Source organism: Rhinatrema bivittatum, chromosome 10 (genome assembly GCF_901001135.1).
Source record: "Rhinatrema bivittatum chromosome 10, aRhiBiv1.1, whole genome shotgun sequence".
NCBI lineage: Eukaryota > Metazoa > Chordata > Amphibia > Gymnophiona > Rhinatrematidae > Rhinatrema > Rhinatrema bivittatum.
Window position 1 is genome coordinate 74167778 of NC_042624.1, and position 20048 is coordinate 74187825.

Here is a 20048-nt window from a genome sequence, read left to right on the forward strand (position 1 = left end):
AAAGGTGCCGGTTGGAGGGAGAGGCATGGCAGTGCCCCCACAGGCATAAGAACATGCCATACTGGGTCAGACCAAGGGTCCATCAAGCCCAGCATCCTGTTTCCAACAGTGGCCAATCCAGGCCATAAGAACCTGGCAAGTACCCAAAAACTAAGTCTATTCCATGTTACCGTTGCTAGTAATAGCAGTGGCTATTTTCTAAGTCATCTTAATTAATAGCAGGTAATGGACTTCTTCTCCAAGAACTTATCCAGTCCTTTTTTAAACACAGCTATACTAACTGCACTAAGCACATCCTCTGGCAACAAATTCCAAAGTTTAATTGTACGATGAGTAAAAAAGAACTTTCTCCGATTACTTTTAAATGTGCCCCATGCTAACTTCATGGAGTGCCCCCTAGTCTTTCTACTATCCGAAAGAGTAAATAACCGATTCACATCTACCCATTCTAGACCTCTCATAATTTTAAACACCTCTATCATATTACCCCTCAGCCGACTCTTCTCCAAGCTGAAAAGTTCTAACCTCTTTAGTCTTTCCTCATAGGGGAGCTGTTCCATTCCCCTTATCATTTTGGTCGCCCTTCTCTGTACCTTCTCCCTCGCAATTATATATTTTTTGAGATGCGGTGACCAGAATTGTACACAGTATTCAAGGTGCGGTCTCACCATGGAGCGATACAGAGGCATTATGACATATTCCGTTTTATTCACCATTCCCTTTCTAATAATTCCCAACATTCTGTTTGCTTTTTTGACTGCCGCAACACACTGAACCGACGATTTCAATGTGTTATCCTCTATGACGCCTAGATCTCTTTCTTAGGTTGTAGCACCTAATATGGAACCCAACATTGTGTAATTATAGCATGGGTTATTTTTCCCTATATGTATCACCTTGCACTTATCCACATTAAATTTCATCTGCCATTTGGATGCCCAGTTTTCCAGTCTCACAAGGTCTTCCTGCAATTTATCACAATCTGCTTGTGATTTAACTACTCTGAACAATTTTGTGTCATCTGCAAATCTGATTATCTCACTCATCGTATTTCTTTCCAGATCATTTATAAATATATTGAAAAGTAAGGGTCCCAAAACAGATCCCTGAGGCACTCCACGGACCACTCCCTTCCACTGAGAAAATTGTCCATTTAATCCTACTCTCTGTTTCCTGTCTTTTAGCCAGTTTGCAATCCACGAAAGGACATCGCCACCTATCCCATGACTTTTTACTTTTCCTAGAAGCCTCTCATGAGGAACTTTGTCAAACGCCTTCTGAAAATCCATGTCCCTCAAAGGAACATGCCAGCCAATAAAGCACTGCTAACCATACCCTCAGTCAAAACAGCAAAGTTGATCCAAGTTAGAGAGAGAGCACTATCTTTGGCAGGACCATTATTATGGAACACATTACCACTTGAACTAAGACTAATGAAAGAATTAAAACTCTTCAAGAAAAGCCTAAAAACTTGGCTTTTCAAAAAAGCATTTCACATTGAGAGCATTGAATAACAACAACAAATAAATCCAGCTGAAAGTCACCTATATATAAAAAGTAGAATTATTTTATTATTTTAATCATAATTAAATATTAAATGAAAACAGTATACACATATATGATTATCCTGACAATCATATAAATGGTAACCTCATCCCACTTCTCATTTAAAGTATATTATTGAACTATGTAACCGTAAATATTGGCACACTATGGATAACCTAGAAACCAAACATATTTCATGCCTAAATGTAAACCGTGGTGATGGTACATTACTAAACGACGGTATAGAAAAGTTTTAAAATAAAATAAATAAATACTACATCTACCGGTTCACTTTTATCCACATGTTTATTAAATCCTTCAAAAAAGTGAAGCAGATTTGTGAGGCAAGACTTGCCTTGGGTAAAGCCATACTGACTTCGTTCCATTAAACCATGTCTTTCTATATGTTCTGTGATTTTGATGTTTAGAACACTTTCCACTATTTTTCCTGGCACTGAAGTCAGGCTAACCGGTCTGTAGTTTCCCGGATCACCCCTGGAGCCCTTTTTAAATATTGGAGTTACATTAGCTATCCTTCAGTCTTCAGGTACAATGGATGATTTTAATGATAGGTTACACATTTTTACTAATAGGTCTGAAATTTCATTTTTTAGTTCCTTCAGAACTCTGGGGTGTATACCATCTGGTCCAGGTGATTTACTACTCTTCAGTTTGTCAATCAGGTCTACCACATCTTCTAGGTTCACCGTGATTTGATTCAGTCCATCTGAATCATTTCCCATGAAAACCTTCTCCAGATTGTAAGCCCTCTGGGGATAGGGAAATACCTACAGTACCTGAATGTAAACCGGTGTGATATCTCGATTGAGATCGAATGTCGGTATATAAAAATACTAAATAAATTAAAAAAAAAAAAATCCTCTTCAGTAAACACAGAATTAAAGAAATCATTTAATCTTTCCGCGATGGCCTTATCTTCTCTAAGTGCCCCTTTAACCCCTCGATCATCCAACGGTCCAACTGACTCCCTCACAGGCTTTCTGCTTCAGATATATTTAAAAAGGTTTTTACTGTGAGTTTTTGCCTCTACGGCCAACTTCTTTTCAAATTCTCTCTTATCCTGTCTTATCAATGTCTTACATTTAACTTGCCAACGTTTATGCATTATCCTATTTTCTTCTGTTGGATCCTTCTTCCAATTTTTGAATGAAGATCTTTTGGCTAAAATAGCTTCTTTCACCTCCCCTTTTAACCATGCCGGTAATCGTTTTGCCTTCTTTCCACCTTTCTTAATGTGTGGAATACATCTGGACTGTGCTTCTAGAATGGTATTTTTTAACAATGACCACGCCTCTTGGACATTTTTTACTTTTGTAGCTGCTCCTTTCAGTTTTTTTCTAACAATTTTTCTCATTTTATCAAAGTTTCCCTTTTGAAAGTTTAGCACGAGAGCCGTGGATTTGCATACTGTTCCTCTTCCAGTCATTAATTCAAATTTGATCATATTATGATCACTTTTGCCAAGCGGCTCCACCACCATTACCTCTCTCACCAAGTCCTGTGCTCCACTGAGAATTAGATCTAAAATTGCTCCCTCTCTCGTCGGTTCCTGAACCAATTGCTCCATAAAGCTATCATTTATTCCATCCAGGAACGTTATCTCTCTATGGCCTGTGTGGCCATACAGCTCACACACTCCTAAAATCCAGCCCCGGCTGTTGTAGGAGCAAAGGGAGAAAGAGAGAATGCAGTAACTCTTCTGTTGTAAAATCCGAGGTTTGCCTTGATTTTTTTTTTGCAATACAATATTGGGAAATTTTTTCTCTGGACCCTAAGAGGCACAGACCTCTTCTGGTATGAGCTGTCTGCCAAATTAATATGAACAAATAGATACCTAGCACTTTCTTATGGAAAAGAATGATTGTGACACAGCTTTGTGTAGGAAAGTGTTATTGAAGTGCTGCCTGTGGCTGCTTTTTCAGTTTTGTGGGGCAGAAGACATTATACTGTAACTTAGTTTGCTCAATCTTGCATTTTCTAAATTTAATTTACTTCCCAAAGCAAATGAATCAAAATGCATGCAGAAATCTGGCCTGAGGAGCTGAAAATATAATGGCGTCCCTGATCATTTTAAATGCGAAGCAGAATCAAACAGTCTCTGCATTTGCTTAAGAACATAAGAACAAAAGAAATTGCCATGCTGGGTCAGACCAAGGGTCCATCAAGCCCAGCATCCTGTTTCCAACAGGCCTGGTTTCCAAACCAGGCCACAAGAACCTGGCAATTACCCAAACACTAAGAAGATCCCATGCTACTGATGCAATTAATAGCAGTGGCTATTTCCTAAGTAAACTTGATTAATAGCCATTAATGGACTTCTCCTCCAAGAACTTATCCAACCCTTTTTTGAACCCAGCTACACTAACTGCACTAACCACATCCTCTGGCAACAAATTCCAGAGCTTAATTGTGCGTTGTGTGAGGAAGCCACCCCATCGTGTTTCTGCGTGCGGGTTGTACTCTAGTATCGCTCAGGGATTGCTGAGGCAGGATGCAAGATGCAGGAAGAGCCTGGAAATCAGACGGTTTTCATGGGCTTCTGTCATTCACTCACAGAGGAGGCTGGAGGGGTCTCGGTGAGATGGGAATGAGCAGACTCTGCCGACGGCCTCCAGCACTCTCAAGTGGCACAGCATCTGCTTACATTTTGACTCTCTCATGACACGTTCGGCAAAAGCATTCAGCACGGCATCTCTCCAGACAACATCCTATCGTTCAGCCTCTTTATTTTCTGTAATGCTCTTTTAACTCATTTTTTTTTTAGTGCAAAAGTAATGAGCTGTCACCATAATTAACCTTGGCTGATAAGTGCTGCCTTAAAGTGGAAATGCCACCTGCCTGTGATTTTCTCTCATTCTCTGATATTGTTATCACACAAGCCTCTGACTCAGCAGTGGAAACACATTCCCCTGAAGCTCCTTGATCCCTTGCATTCACACAAGGAGTAAATCTCACCTAGGGAGGTCGCTTCACCCTGGGTGTGTGGAAATGGGGCCGGCCCAGCGGTTCAGTGGCCAGGGCCGCGCACCACCCTGCAGAGGGACCCAGGTTCACTTCCTGGCTTGGGTTGTCTGTGGTGGGGGATGCTGCAGAAGTAGCACTCGCAGCCCCCGGGTGGAAGGGCAATGGTGACACTTGGTGGCAAGATTTAGGTCCCATGATTGCAGGAGCCCCAGCACGCAGCCTCCAGCTCCGCTGTTTCTGTAGTGACTGGACTTGAGGAAGTTGGGAGAGCAGGGAAAATGGAGGAAGAAAAACCCTGCAGGCACTCGTAAGCAAGGGCTCAAGGTCCCCAATGCCAGTCATGGTTACAGCTGAGCTGGAAACCCAAAGAAGCAGGAAAAATTCTCTGAGTAGAGATTTAAATTTGAATATAATTCAGTTTGAACATAAATGGAACCAGAGTCACATTTTTTAATGATTTTTTTAATTCTGCTTTTTGGCAATTCAAGCTGGGATTACATTCAGATACTGTAGGTATTTCCCTGTCCTTAGAGGGCTCACAATCTAACAGTCCCAAAAGTTAAAAAAAAAAAAAATTTTGAAATGGGCCTGCGGCTCACCCGGACGCTCAATTTTGCCGGCGTCCGGTTTCCGAACCCGTGGCTGTGAGCGGGCTCGAGAACCGACACCGGCAAAATTGAGCGTCGGCTGTCAAACCCGCTGACAGCCGCCGCTCCTGTCCAAAAAGAGGCACTAGGGACGCGCTAGTGTCCCTGGCGCCTCTTTTTATCGCCGGCCCTAATTTAAATATTTTAGTTTACTGTATTGTGCGCACAGGACACTGGCCTGTGCGCGCACTGGGAGAGCGGGCGCTCGCCCGCGAACTTTATTGTGAAGGCCTGTAAGTTTGTATCCAAGACAATGGAGGGAAAAGTGACCTGCCCAAGGTCACATGTAATCCTAGAGAACTTTCCCAGTGTGAACTGAACAGGGAGTGAAACCAGATTAATGAATACAGCACAGAACCCGGAATACCTAATCCAGGAGCAGAAGAGCGAGTGGCTGGAAACAGTCGAAATTTTCCAGTTTCCAAGGATCCACTTTAACAATGACCAGCAGTGCAATTTAATTTTTCCAGATTGTCTCCACACTGCTGCTCCTCAGCCATGGCGAGTTCCTGTTGGATAATGAATGAAGGTGAAGAGCGAGCGGCCTTCCACATGCACTAGATAGTGGAAGGAGCTTGGAAGCCCCAGATCTGGGCAGAGCTGAACAGGAAAAGAAAATCATACAACTTACAGACAGAAAAAAAACCTGAGAGTTAAAAATAGAGAAAGCGAGTAAGGCAGAGCTGGTAACTCTCTTGACCAGATGCCCAGTAAGCCCTGCTGCTTTAAGTTGCTTCTTTAGTGCAGAATCCTATGTCACACTGCTGTTGGTTTTTGTGCTGGTCTGGATTTGAGGAAACACCTCCTATTTTCCGGTTCTCCAGTGCGGCTGCCCAGTTTCAGTTTAAAGAGCTGTCAAGTGTTACTGTTCCAAGCTGGCAGTTTCCTCCAACTCAGTCGGAACCAGGCCTGGGATCTGGTACCATTTGCTCCTACTTAGGGATTTTTTTTCCCCCTGTTCTGTATTCTCTTCCATCTTATTTCAGTCCAGTCATCGCAGTGACAGAGTTCCTTCTCCCCACAGCATTCCCAGTCCTGACTGACCTGCGAAATGGAAAATCTGAGCTGGGGAACTGGAATTGAGCCACCAGGCTGGCCCCGCTCACATACGGCTCATCCACCGGGCCAGCCCTGAAGCCAGCCTTATTATCCTTTCAGCCATAAAACTGATTTGTGAAGCCCAGTGACATAGATCATCAATGTTTGCAGCTGTCTAAACCAGTGCGTAAAACAATTTAAGGCACTGACACACTCTGCCTTTTAATTTGCAAAGAAGAAAAAAAATGCACGAAGTTACAGGTTCCTGTACAGAGTCTCCTTCCTCCTCAGCAGTCCAGTTTTACGAAAACAAGACAGTCGTGTACAAGAATAACTGTGAGGTCAGAAGCGGTTCTAAGTTGCACCTGAAACAAAGAACAGGCCTCCTGCCCATGGCGTCTGCATGTAATTGTGGAAAATCGCCCTCGGGCTGACGTTCTCCTCATTATCAGCTCCCACTCCTTTCTCTGTGCCCTGTAATTACTGGGCTTGTTGCTGAGTGTGAAACTCCTCTATGTTGGCAGCATAAATACAGCTTCCTTACATTTATGACCCAGGGACACTTCGTCACCCTCACGCACAGAGCCAGGACAATGCGTATTTTTCACTAGCAAGATCAGCTGGAGCTCCACCTGTTAAAATCTTACCATGCTGCATCAAATGGTGCGGTAAAAGTAAATACTCAACCCAACAAACAGCGTTAGGATCTGCCTAGGAGATAAAATATATAATTTCCTCCTGACAGAACTGATATATGTATGCTCCTTTGAGCTGTTGGCTAACAATTTGCTTTTTAGGCATCAGGAAGTGCTGGATTTCCATCCATATCTTTTTCAGCTCTCAGGCATCATTTCCTACTTACACGCACAAGTTCCCTGATGTCAGAAGCATAGATGTGTATGTTGACTACTTTGGATGCAGCAAGTTGACGTCTGCTCCTGCACCTGAGTTCACATAAGTGCCTGTTTATCTGACGCTGCTGATCTGACGTCTTCTGTAAATTGACTGGCAATGGAAAGTTACGCATGCAGGTTTTTAAAAAAAAAAAATGCACAGATGAAAGTTGGCGAGGATAAACGCACATTTCTTTTTTTTTTTCATTTATAATTTTATTGAACCATTTAACAATAAACTTGACTCTTTGTATTGATACAATCATATGGATTAATAAATCACAACAATGCAATGTTTCTCCTTTTACAAGCATAACATCAAAGATTTAACCCTCTCCCAGAACCCCCCCTCCCTCCCTCCCCAAACGGGATAGAGACAACAATACTTCCATATTGATAATTACACGTGCATAGATGCTGATGATGGTGACTTTACGAGACTACTGCACCAACACGATTCTGTATGTTCATCCAAAACCATAGCTACGCGGGGTTCTGGCGGGCCACCCACATCTCGAATGGGTGCCAGACCTTCCTCACTTGTAGAGCTTCTCTGTGATTGGAGAGCCCCATCGCCTGCTGAACTGGCCGGAGGCTCTGCAACCGCTTTTGGAGGCAGTCAATAGGAGGGCTAGCATCTGACCGCCCCACTAGCGCCAGCTCACATCTCTCTTCCCCTTTATTATATAAGAAACTAGCTTCCCCTGAACAGGCTCCACCTCAAATGGTAAATTTAAGAGGGCATGTTCTGGAGATAAAGTAACTCGTCCTCTCACTATATTTTGTATAAGCTGGCTAATTTCTACCTAATATTGAGATACCCTCAGGCAAGACCACCACATCTGAAAATAAGTCTCTGGAGAGCCACATCCCTTCCAACATCGTGGATCAAATTTAGATAGTCTATCCGGAGTGTAGTACCAACACATCAGCACTTTATAACTGTTTTCAGCTAATTGAGCAAAGGATGGTCCCATCCTTAGTGTGGATGAAGACATCCTCCCATTCCTCCTCCAACAAAATTTTACCCAAGTCCACCTCCCATGCCTTCATGTATGCGGGTTTAACGACCGGATCCTTAATAATATAATTATAAACCTGTGATATAGCCCCCTTCAGCTTGTCTGCTTGATCACACCAGTTTTCCATTTGCGTTTTTCCCAAAACTAAATCATGGCCTAAATGTTGTGACTGTACTAGGTAGGTGCCCCGCACTTGGATGTATGGGAAAATGTCAGATGGAGGGAGTTGGTATTTATTCTGCAGAGAGGGGAAGGATACCATAGATCCGCTATCCCATAGTTATCCTAAATGCCGAATGCCTCTCTCTTTCCACGTCCGGAAGGATCCAGACTGACTCCCTGCCGTGAAAGAGGTGAGGGAATAAAGATACGTGCTGAAAAAATAGCTCCGGGCCCCCTACCAAGTGTTGTCTCCCTTTCTCCCATATCTTTCAGGGTGGTAGCAGTTGCCAAAGGAATATTGGGGCGGATTTTAAGAGCCCTGCTCGCGTAAATCCGCCCGGATTTACGCGAGCAGGGCCTTGCGCGCCGGTGCGCCTATGTTCCATAGGCCTACCGGCGCGCGCAGAGCCCCGGGACTCGCGTAAGTCCCGGGGTTTTTCGAGGGGGGCGTGTCGGATCGGCGCGGCGTTTTGGGGGCGGGACGTGGCCACGCCCTCCGGAACCGCCCCCAGGTCCCGTCTCGGCGCGCTAGAGGCCTGTTGGCGCGCGGGGATTTACTTCTCCCTCTGGGAGGCGTAAATTCCCCGGCAAAGGTAGGGGGGGGGTCTAGATAGGGCCGGGGGGGTGGGTTAGATAGAGGAAGGGAGGGGAAGGTGAGGGGAGGGCGAAAGCGAGTTCCCTCCGAGGCCGCTCCGATTTCGGAGCGGCCTCGGAGGGAACGGAGGTAGGCTGCGTGGCTCGGCGTGCGCCGGCTATACGGAATCGATAGCCTTGCGCGCGCCGATCCCGGATTTTAACGGATACGCGCGTATCTACTAAAATCCAGCATACTTTTGTTTGCGCCTGATGCGCCAACAAAAGTACGCCAAATCGCACTATTTGAAAATCTACCCCTAAGTGAACTTAATAGCAGGTAATGGACTTCTCCTCCAAGAACTTATCCAATCCTTTTTTAAACACAGCTATATTAACTGCTCTAACCACATCCTCTGGCAACAAATTCCAGAGTTTAATTGTGCGTTGAGTAAAAAAGAACTTTCTCCGATTAGTTTTAAATGTGCCCCATGCTAACTTCATGGAGTGCCCCCTAGTCTTTCTACTATCCGAAAGAGTAAATAACCGATTCACATCTACCTGTTCTAGACCTCTCATGATTTTAAACAACTCTATCATATCCCCCCCCTCAGTCGTCTCTTCTCCAAGCTGAAAAGTCCTAACCTCTTTAGTCTTTCCTCATAGGGGAGTTGTTCCATTCCCCTTATCATTTTGGTAGCCCTTCTCTGTACCTTCTCCATCGCAATTATATCTTTTTTGAGATGCGGCGACCAGAATTGTACACAGTATTCAAGGTGCGGTCTCACCATGGAGCGATACAGAGGCATTATGACATATTCCGTTTTATTCACCATTCCCTTTCTAATAATTCCCAACATTCTGTTTGCTTTTTTGACTGCCGCAGCACACTGTACCGACGATTTCAATGTGTTATCCACTACGACACCTAGATCTCTTTCTTGGGTTGTAGCACCTAATATGGAACCCAACATTGTGTAATTATAGCATGGGCTATTTTTCCCTATATGCATCACCTTGCACTTATCCACATTAAATTTCATCTGCCATTTGGATGCCCAATTTTCCAGTCTCACACGGTGTTCCTGCAATTTATCACAATCTGCTTGTGATTTAACTACTCTGAACAATTTTGTGTCATCTGCAAATTTGATTATCTCACTCGTATTTCTTTCCAGATCATTTATAAATATATTGAAAAGTAAGGGTCCCAATACAGATCCCTGAGGCACTCCACTGTCCACTCCCTTCCACTGAGAAAATTGCCCATTTAATCCTACTCTCTGTTTCCTGTCTTTTAGCCAGTTTGCAATCCACGGAAGGACATCGCCACCTATCCCATGACTTTTTACTTTTCCTAGAAGCCTCTCATGAGGAACTTTGTCAAACGCCTTCTGAAAATCCAAGTATACTATATCTACCGGTTCACCTTTATCCTCATGTTTATTAACTCCTTCAAAAAAGTGAAGCAGATTTGTGAGGCAAGACTTGCCCTGGGTAAAGCCATGCTGACTTTGTTCCATTAAACCATGTCTTTCTATATGTTCTGTGATTTTGATGTTTAGAACACTTTCCACTATTTTTCCTGGCACTGAAGTCAGGCTAACCGGTCTGTAGTTTCCCGGATTGCCCCTGGAGCCCTTTTTAAATATTGGGGTTACATTTGCTATCCTCCAGTCTTCAGTTACAATGGATGATTTTAATGATAAGTTACAAATTTTTACTAATAGGTCTGAAATTTCATTTTTTAGTTCCTTCAGAACTCTGGGGTGTATACCATCCGGTCCAGGTGATTTACTACGCTTCAGTTTGTCAATCAGGCCTACCACATCTTCTAGGTTCACCATGATTTGATTCAGTCCATCTGAATCATTACCCATGAAAACCTTCGCCATTAAGGGTACCTCCCCAACATGCTCTTCAGTAAACACCGAAGCAAAGAAATCATTTAATCTTTCCGCGATGGCCTTATCTTCTCTAAGTGCCCCTTTAACCCCTCAATCATCTAACAGTCCAACTGACTTCCTCATAGGCTTTCTGCTTCGGATATATTTAAAAAAGCTTTTACTGTGAGTTTTTGCCTCTACAGCCAACTTCTTTTCAAATTCTCTCTTAGCCTGTCTTATCAATGTCTTACATTTAACTTGCCAATGTTTATGCTTTATCCTATTTTCTTCTGTTGGATCCTTCTTCCAAGGACTGGGCATGTTTTTTGAGATGCGGCCACTGGGCATGTTTTAAAATATACCGACTTCCAGATTTGCGCAAATAAGTCCTACTTTATTTTCGCACGTGTATTTTAAAAATAGATAGGAAACGTATGCATGATCAGTGCATTGGAATACTCTTGGTGCATTGCTTGTATTTGCACGTAAGCATGCATTCTCATGTATGTTGCAGGGTCGAGATATGCTTACGATAATGAACTTTTGAGTGCAATTAGAAACAACCTCTCTCCATTTCATGCCTTATATTTGCGAAGGGGAGAGAAGTCTAGTTCCCACCCCAAAGAGCTTACTGAGTGAAGCTCTGCCTTACACAATCACAATACCTTTCTGACATGCACACAAAGAGCAGCATCTCTATCCAAAATATTCTCTCACAAATATACACATACAGTACACACAATCAGTGCATATCTCTCACTCAATTGAATCACACACACAGTTTCTCAAACATACAGTGCTTCCTTGTATCACACATACAAACACACTCCCTTTCTGACCCACACAGATATCCTCAATTTCACAAAAGCTCACACAACCTTCCTTTCTCAGAAAGAACCACCCACGACTCTTGCCCTCCTGTTATATACACAGAATTGAGCCCTCTCTCTCTCACACACACACAGTCTCACTATCGCTGACATACACAAACACAGCGCACACACACACACAGTCTCACTATCGCTGACATACACAAACACAGCCTCCTCATGTCCCACATACACAGTCTGTCGCTGATATACACAAACACAGCCTCCTCATGTCTCACACACACACACACAGTCTCACTATTGCTGACATACACAAACACAGCCTCCTCATGTCTCACACACAGTCTCACTACTGCTGACATACACAAACACAGCCTCCTCATGTCTCACACACACACAGTCTCACTATCGCTGACATACACAAACACAGCCTCCTCATGTCTCACACACACACAGTCTCACTATCGCTGACATACACAAACACAGCCTCCTCATGTCTCACACACACAGTCTCACTATCACTGACATACACAAACACAGCCTCCTCATGTCTCACACACACAGTCTCACTATCACTGACATACACAAACACAGCCTCCTCATGTTGGAAATTTGTGCTGAATATAAAGAATGCCTTTGGAAATGTTTGCCCTTCCAATCTTGTTACTAGATCCCCGTGTGCAAGGGTTTATCAGCAGTGGTACAAATGGTTTCGGCAAGGGAAGCCTTATGTTGGAAACGACATGCTGATGGTTTGCAAGTGCTTCTCCCCTGTCAGGTGCCATGAGCTCCGCAGTCAGGGCAGTCCTTCACAGCCAGCCTGTCTACACTGAGGTGCAAGACTGAAGGTCACCCCACGCTCCCGCCATACAAAATACTGTGCTCCAAGACTGGCTTCTTGCTTTGCCATCCTTTCCTGTACCGAAAGCATTAACATTGCTGTCCTGCCTCATAAAAGGCATGCTGAAGTAATTTCATGAGCAAATCTTCTCCGCCCATCCCACACCCTCTATCACAGCTTCTTACAGGTTATTTTTGCCTTCCTTTTTGTAAACTCCTAAGCCCAATTATGATTTCCTAGTGTACTGTGTTAAATCACAGAGTGCCCCACCTGCCTGGCACTGAAGAGCCGGAAAAGTTCTGGAAATAAAAAATCAGACCTGTAACTGGAGTTATGCAACGACAAGACGTTATACTGTAAGAACATTTCCAAACTTAAAATGGGATTTCCCTGTACGTACCAGGATCAGCCCAGACTGCTGGGTTATGTCTCCCTTCCAGCAGATGGAGTCAGAGAAAAGCTGAAAAGCACCTCCTAGAGATATACCGGTGTGCCACCTGCGATCCTTCAGTATTTCTCTGGCTCCAGCAGATGCAAGTGAGCATAACCTGGTGGTCCTGATCTTTGTCTAAATTCCAGTTTGGGTTGTTACTTCTGACAGGTTTGATTGATGTGGGAGACCTTTGACTAGATCAACCTTAAAAATAAAAAAAAATACTAAATCTCTTCAGTTTTTTCAGAAGGGCAGCTAGCTACAGGCAGGCAAGGCAGGGCATTGCCCTAAAGCCGTTTACCCGGAGACTTGTGCCCTGACCCAGTGAGCTGGAGGGAGGATTTACCGGTGGGCCGGTCACTCTCCTGCCTTACTTTCTAACCCAGAGAAGTCAAATTCCTCTGGTGGGTGCTTATGCTGGTTGCTCAGGGAGGTGGTTTTCCCCTGTTAGGTGGCTGAATTATTAAAAAAAAACCCCAAAAAACAGTGGAAGTGGTTTTATTTTATAAGCGCACCTGTTTCTTTTCAGCCCTAGCCTGCCGCGATCTCCTGGGCCTCCGGAGGGGGTAGCGTGTTTCACCCAGCTGCTTGTATTTTTTGTCTTTGCGCGCTTTTCATGCCGCGTGGGTCCGCTTGTGGGGAGCCGGGGACGTGGCTCTCCCGCGAAGGCCTCTGCTCCCACTGTCTCCCCGGGGGCGAGGGGCCTTCGCAGCGACCAACTTCGGGGCGGGGGTGTCTGCTTTGCCTCGACCACGCGGTTCTAGGAACGTGCAGTCAGCTCGGAGGCAAGAGGCCTGGCCCGCCCCCGATCGGCGCGGGAACGGCGGCCATCTTGCCTCCATCGGGCTCTGCATTAAGACCGCAGCGACCCCGCAATTCGCAACCAGACTCTGCTCCTCTCTCGATTTTGCCTCCAGGGGGCCCTTAAAGAGGCAGCTCCTGTTTTCATCACAGTTTGTTTTACTTCTACATAAGGCTTATGTAGAAGCTGAGGCTGACTGGGAATCCCAATCTCCTATCCAGGCTAAGCTTTCTAAGGCTTCTGCGGACCAGGGGAGGACTGGACCTCGGCCCCCCTGCTCAGTTCCAGAGGATGGGCTACCCGCTCCCTTTACGCCTGCAGAGCCGGTGCCTCAGGACCCCTCCACACCAGATGTGAGCGATGATGTAGACAGTGCCGCTCCGGTGATCCGCAGGTGCTCCATTTGTAACGGAAGGAGGAACTGGATCCGTTAATTTCTCATGTGCTTCAGGAACTGGAGATCCCAGTTCCACAAGCTGTGATGGATTCTTCTCCTGGGGATTCAGTTTTATCGGGACTTCGAGCTCCGCCTCAAACTTTTCTCTTTCATCCGAAACTTTTCCAGCTTGTGTCCCGGGAATGGGATACCCCTGAAGCCACCTTGCAGGTTAGCAGAGCCATGGAAAAACTTTATCCGCTGCCTAATGAGTCTCTGGATTTTCTTAAAATTCCTAAAGTGGACTCAGCCATCACAGCCATAGCCAAACATACAACCATTCCTGTGACGGGAGGAACAGCGTTCAAGGATCTTCAGGATAGAAAGCTGGAAGTTTTGCTTAAGCAGATTTTTGAGGTATCCGCATTGGGAGTGAGGGCCGCAGTCTGTAGCAGCCTTATCAGAGGGCTACCCTCCGCTGGATTCAACAGATGCTCATGGCCCAGGACCTTCCTCCGGGGGAGGCTGAGCAGGCGAACCGCATGGAATCAGCTGTTGCCTATACTGCGGATGCGTTGTATGATCTTCTCCGAACCTCTGCACATACTATGTCTTCAGCGGTTTCTGCAAGGAGGCTGCTATGGCTCCGTAACTGGTCGGCTGATGCCTCTTCTAAGTCTCAACTGGGTTCCTTTCCTTTTAAGGGCAAGCTTTTATTTGGAGACGAGCTCGAGCAGCTTATTAAAGCCTTGGGGGACAAGGTTTACAAGCTCCCGGAGGACAAGCCCAGACCAGCTCGCTCATCCGGCACATTTCGGGGCCGTTTTCAAGATCAGCGCCGTTTCCGCTCCAGCAGGGGTTCTTTTTATTCCCCCCAGCAAACATCAACAAGGTCACAGCATGGGCACATTCCTTTCGTGGCAGGCGGCCTCAGCGATCTGGAGCCTCTCATGGTTTCACCTCCAAAGCAGCTCCCCAATGAGGGGGCGCCGGCCCATTCCTCCGTCCCGGAGATCGGGGGACGGCTCTCCTGGTTTCGCGAGGAATGGGTCAAGATTATCTCAGACCAGTGGGTTCTAGATATTATAAATCACGGTTACGCTTTGGATTTTGCTCGGCCCCTTTGCAGTCTGTTCCTAGTGTCTCCCTTCGGGTCTCAGGTGAAGCAACACGTGATTCTTCAAACGCTATCTCGGTTGAAGGCTCTGGGAGCGATTATCTCAGTTCCTGCGGCCGAGTGTCGGACCGGTCGTTACTCCATATACTTCGTGATTCCCAAAAAGGAGCCCTCGTTCCGTTTAATCTTGGACTTGAAGAAGGTCAATAGAGCATTGCGAGTCCCTCTGTTTCGCATGGAGACGTTGAGATCCGTCATTGCGGCCATCCACAAGGGCGAGTTTTTGGCTTCTTTGGATCAGACAGAAGCTTACCTCCACATAGGAATCCAAGAACGCCATCAGAGGTTGCTGCAGTTCATGGTCATGGGACAGCATTACCAGTTTCGCGCCCTACCATTCGGGCTGGCGACGGCTCCATGAGTCTTCACCAAGGTGATGGTGGCGGTGGCAGCGTGTCTTCGGCGGGAAGGGATATTAGTTCATCCCTACCTGGACGACTAGCTCATACGAGCGAAATTGGAAGAGCTTTGCAAAGTAGTGGTATAGTCTGTTTTGCATCGGCTGCATTACCTAGGCTGGGTCGTCAATTACGCCATGAGCCAGCTGGTTCCGTCCCAGGTGTTGGAATTTCTAGGAGCACGTTTCGACACTTGTGTGGGCAAGGTTTCCCTGCCTCTGGTGAGAATGGAGAAGTTAATATCTCAGGTTCGCCACCTGTTTGCCCTTCCCTCACCCGATCAGCCTTCCTTTTTGTAAACTCCTAAGCCCAATTATGATTTCCCAGTGTACTGTGTTAAATCACAGAGTGCCCCGCCTGCCTGGCACCAAAGAGCTGGAGAAGTTCTGGAAATAAAAAAAATCAGAGCTGTAGCTGGGGTTATGCAACGACAAGACGTTATACTGCAGAAACATTTCCAAACTTAAAATGGGATTTCATCTACAAAGTCCTTAAAGGGTCTCGTGAAGATGCCTAAGATTTCCTCTCACAAGCAACTCCAAGGAATTTTTTATACAGTAAGCAGGGATTTTATTTGGTTTTTTTTTTTATTACAGCGGGACTTATTCCCACTGGATCAGACGTGGACTTGGAACTGATTTTCTTATACTCACTAGAGCAAGAAGACTTTAGAGTCGTTGAGCGTGCTGTAGGCTGTTGCTTTGTCAGCAAAGAGGTTTCTATCACACCACTCCAGCTTTCAGCCCTTGTAAAATCGTTCTTTCCCTTTCACGCTCTGTCCTCCCTCTTTGTACACAGGCAATGGGGATGCAGCCTAGTTTGTTTTATCAGCCTGTAACTTTAGTACAGTCTCTTTCACAAGCAGTAAATTCAGTGGGAAAATTATTAATATGAACATTTTATATTAAACCATTCTAAAGAGTGCTGCGAGATGGATTTTATTCTCACTTGGGATAAGTCATATACATGCATGAGGTACACTGAGATCTACAGAAAGAGTTTGAAGTGATAGATGACAGCCTGGCACAGTTTTTCTTGCTCTGCCCTGTATGTAGGCTGTAGCTTTCTGAAGAAGGTGAGTCAGATGTCACAAACCTAGTCTAAAGTAGACCTGTGATTTCTGCGTTAATGCATTCATCCCATGATGCACTAGTATACTGTACAAATCCTGCATTGGAGGAATTGTTAATGTATTGTGGTCTCTTCTATTTTTTTTTTTTTTTTTTTTTTTTTTAATCTCTGGTTGCCACAGAAAATTATCCCTGTGTTTTTTGGTCAAGTTAACTAGATTTTTGTTGCCAGTGTGGTAATGTGGTAAGCTATGCAGTGATTTATGTAAAGAAAGTGTTAGAGAGGTTCTCAGCAGAACTAGGCCCTGAAAGCCTCATAACTCTAAATACAGGCAAAGCCAGTAGCAGGCTGCTTTATTATGGAGCAAGCTTGTCCTGTTATAGCTCAGCCCTTCTCGTAACTGCATCTAGGGAAGTAATAAGGACAATAAAATGTTTCATACTGAAAATCAGTAGAAAGCATTGAATGTGCTGGTTTTCTGCTTGTGTATGTTCTGAGGCAGCTTCTTTGGTTAAGGTTGGAACATGGTATTTTCCTCTCTTGTTTAGGCTGTAAGTCACACTGGTATTCCTAATCTTTCTCACTTCCTTCCTCTCCCCTCCACCAGGCACCCCACCATTAGCTGATTTAATTATGAGCTTTGATACTTGGTAGATATTTCCTCTGCTTTTCCTTGTTTATAGAAATAATTACACTTCAGTATTACTCTTTCAAACATTGTCCTAAAAATATATAAAATCTTTTGTTTTTCAGCTTGCACATCTCGGACAGCCAACAAGAATTCTTCAGAATGCTGGATGAAAAAATTGAAAAGGTAATTTACAAAATTAAAACTGATGAGTTATGTCTGGACTTGCATTGTTGGAGACCAACTATCTCAGCTGTATTATGTAACAGCTGTGCTGTTAGTCACTGTGTATCCTCTGCAGGCCCAGCCCCTTGTGAGACATCTGTGCTGTGTGTCACTCCGTACCCCTGTTATATGATCTTGGATACTTCATTCATACATTTGAGTGACCTTCATATAGCACAATCCGGGCACAAAAACGTTTGAATTCCCAGTGAAATACAATGCTTAAGTATAATCATTGGTCACAAGATATGCTCCATACTACTTACTTTTTATATATATATATATATTTTGTAATGCAATTTAAAAACTGCTGTGCGAGGGCATCCTTGCTCTAATGAATTGGGAAGAATTCTGTGCAAATTCCTGTAGATTTGGCAGTACAGTATGAACATGCAAATATAATTGCTACTCCTGAAGAAGGAAATTCATTTCTGAACCATTGCGATGTCGGGTTGAGTTAAGGACTGCACAGTGGAAGACCACGTTGGTCAGTGTGCACTGGTGTTGTGACTGCCTTTCCGCTGAACGGATACATTAAGATAAATCTATTGCACAGCAGTAGGAGAGGGGCTCCTTGGGGGCGGGGCTAGGGAGGAGTTAGCACTTACTTGCATACTTTAAAAGCTTCCAGAATTTTCCTAGGGAAAGGGCTTGCACAATTAGCAGGTGCAGGCTTTTACAGGATCCATTTTTAGAGGGAACTTTTCCCCTTTGAAACTTGGTGTCAAGTTTGCAGTTAAAAGTACCCTGCAGACTTTACACTTCTTTGCACAGTTTGAAAGTTCTTGGAATTTGCCGCAGCAGACACTAATTGAGAGTTTGCTTCTGCCTTTTAATTGCTCTAGCTTTAAATGTTGGTTTTATTTTGTTTTTTCCAGGGTCATGATTATTGTTCAGAAGAGGAGGATATTACATAGTGCTGATTCTGGCAGCCATTACTATGTAAATAATATCTAACAACTGATAAAGAGCTTTTGGAGGCCTTCAGGGAGTAGACACTACATGATACAGGGGGACCATTTCCACGATATGTGCTACATCAATCTACGGCGTTTCCTAATGAACTGGCAAAAGTGTTGCTAACGACCTTCTGGACTTGTACACTGCGACTGTGTCAGCGTTGTTGCCATGTTTTACAACTACTTTGCCAGATATGCAGCCAATGCTTAACTCTCATCCGCAGGACACTACTGATCTTACTAAGGCTGGTAACTTCTTTTCTATGTAATAAGGTAGTATTACTAAGGATTCAGACTTCCTCCAGAGGACATTCCAACTTCTGTGACAACCTTGTAAAGCTGTTGGTCAGCGGACGGGACTGCCACCTCTTACTGGCTTCTTCAGACCTGTACTAGCAAGAAGTTGGATGGTCTGTTGTTGGCATGGTGCCCTGCTAATGCAACAGGGGGAATACAGCACCCAAAATTTGTTTAAAAAAAAGTTTACTCTAAGTCTTATTCAAGAACTGAGCTTGCAGTATTCCCTTTGCTAAATACAAATGGAAGTGTGATCACAATCATTTTGAATCCCTTTTTTTTTCTAAAAAAAAAAAAAAAAAAAAAAAAATTTAAAAAATAAACATATTACCGTTTTTATGTATCCTTGTCTTTTACATTTCATGTTCAAGAGGGTTTTGAGGGAAGAAGCACATGATGTCATTACAGTTACATGAATCGGAGGTGCTGACGGATAAAATCATCTTTGCACTAACAGCCAGGTCTGGTCTGGTCCGCAGGGATTATTTGCCCTAATATGAAAAGGGAATGTGACCTTAAAGGCAAATGCAATATTCTTAACAAATGTCATCTTGAGGAGAAAAAAAGCTTTTGTATCCATTTTATTCCCCAGTGGATTGGGCAGTTTGGGTAATACCTGAGTTAATTTATTCAGTGACAAACTGATCAGAAAGCTGCCTGAGCTCTCAAACCTCCTTGAGTGTACTTTGCAGAGTTCATCTGCTTGTGTCAGTGACTTGTTAAGATATAAAATACAAAGGATCTAGTTATCATAGGCACTACAAACGTGTGGAGCTTATAGGATAAGCACCATCTATCGGGGCGATGCACTAAAGAGCGCTCAGGCAGAGGACACTGTTGGCCCCTGTTTGGACACGCGTTTTCAATGCGCTATTTTTACCTCTTATACAGTAAGGAGTAATAGCGCGTGGAAAACATGCAGCCAACCCCCCCCGAAACTAATAGCGCCCTCATCGTGCAAATGCAAGTTGATGAGCCTATTAGTTAGTCCCGCGTGATACAGAAAGTAAAATGTTCAGCCAAGCCGCACATTTTACTTTCAGAAATTAACGCCTGCCAAAGGCAGGTGTTAATTTTGGCCGGCATCAGGAAAGTGTACAGAAAAGCAGAAAAAAATGCTTTTCTATACACCCTCCAACTTAATATTACAGCGATATTAAGTCGGAGGCCCCGAAAATAAAAAAAAAAATTTAAATCTGGCCACGGGTTGGAAGATGGGACGCTCAATTTTGCTGGCGTCTGTCTTCCAAACCGGTGGCT

The 20048-nt window shown here is 44.4% G+C and overlaps 1 protein-coding gene across 4 annotated transcripts in view; it reads left to right on the forward strand.

Moving 5' to 3' along the window:
- Window positions 1-19107, forward strand: part of C10H1orf21 (chromosome 10 C1orf21 homolog) — a 248229-nt gene extending 229122 nt beyond the window's left edge. For all 4 annotated transcript variants that reach the window (XM_029617990.1, XM_029617991.1, XM_029617989.1 and 1 more), the window contains 2 exons: window positions 17433-17493; window positions 18411-19107. In XM_029617990.1, the coding sequence (XP_029473850.1) occupies window positions 17433-17493; window positions 18411-18449 (100 nt within the window). In that variant the 3' untranslated portion in view covers window positions 18450-19107. The remainder of the gene's footprint in view (window positions 1-17432; window positions 17494-18410) is intronic.
- The last annotated feature ends 941 nt before the right edge of the window (window positions 19108-20048 follow it).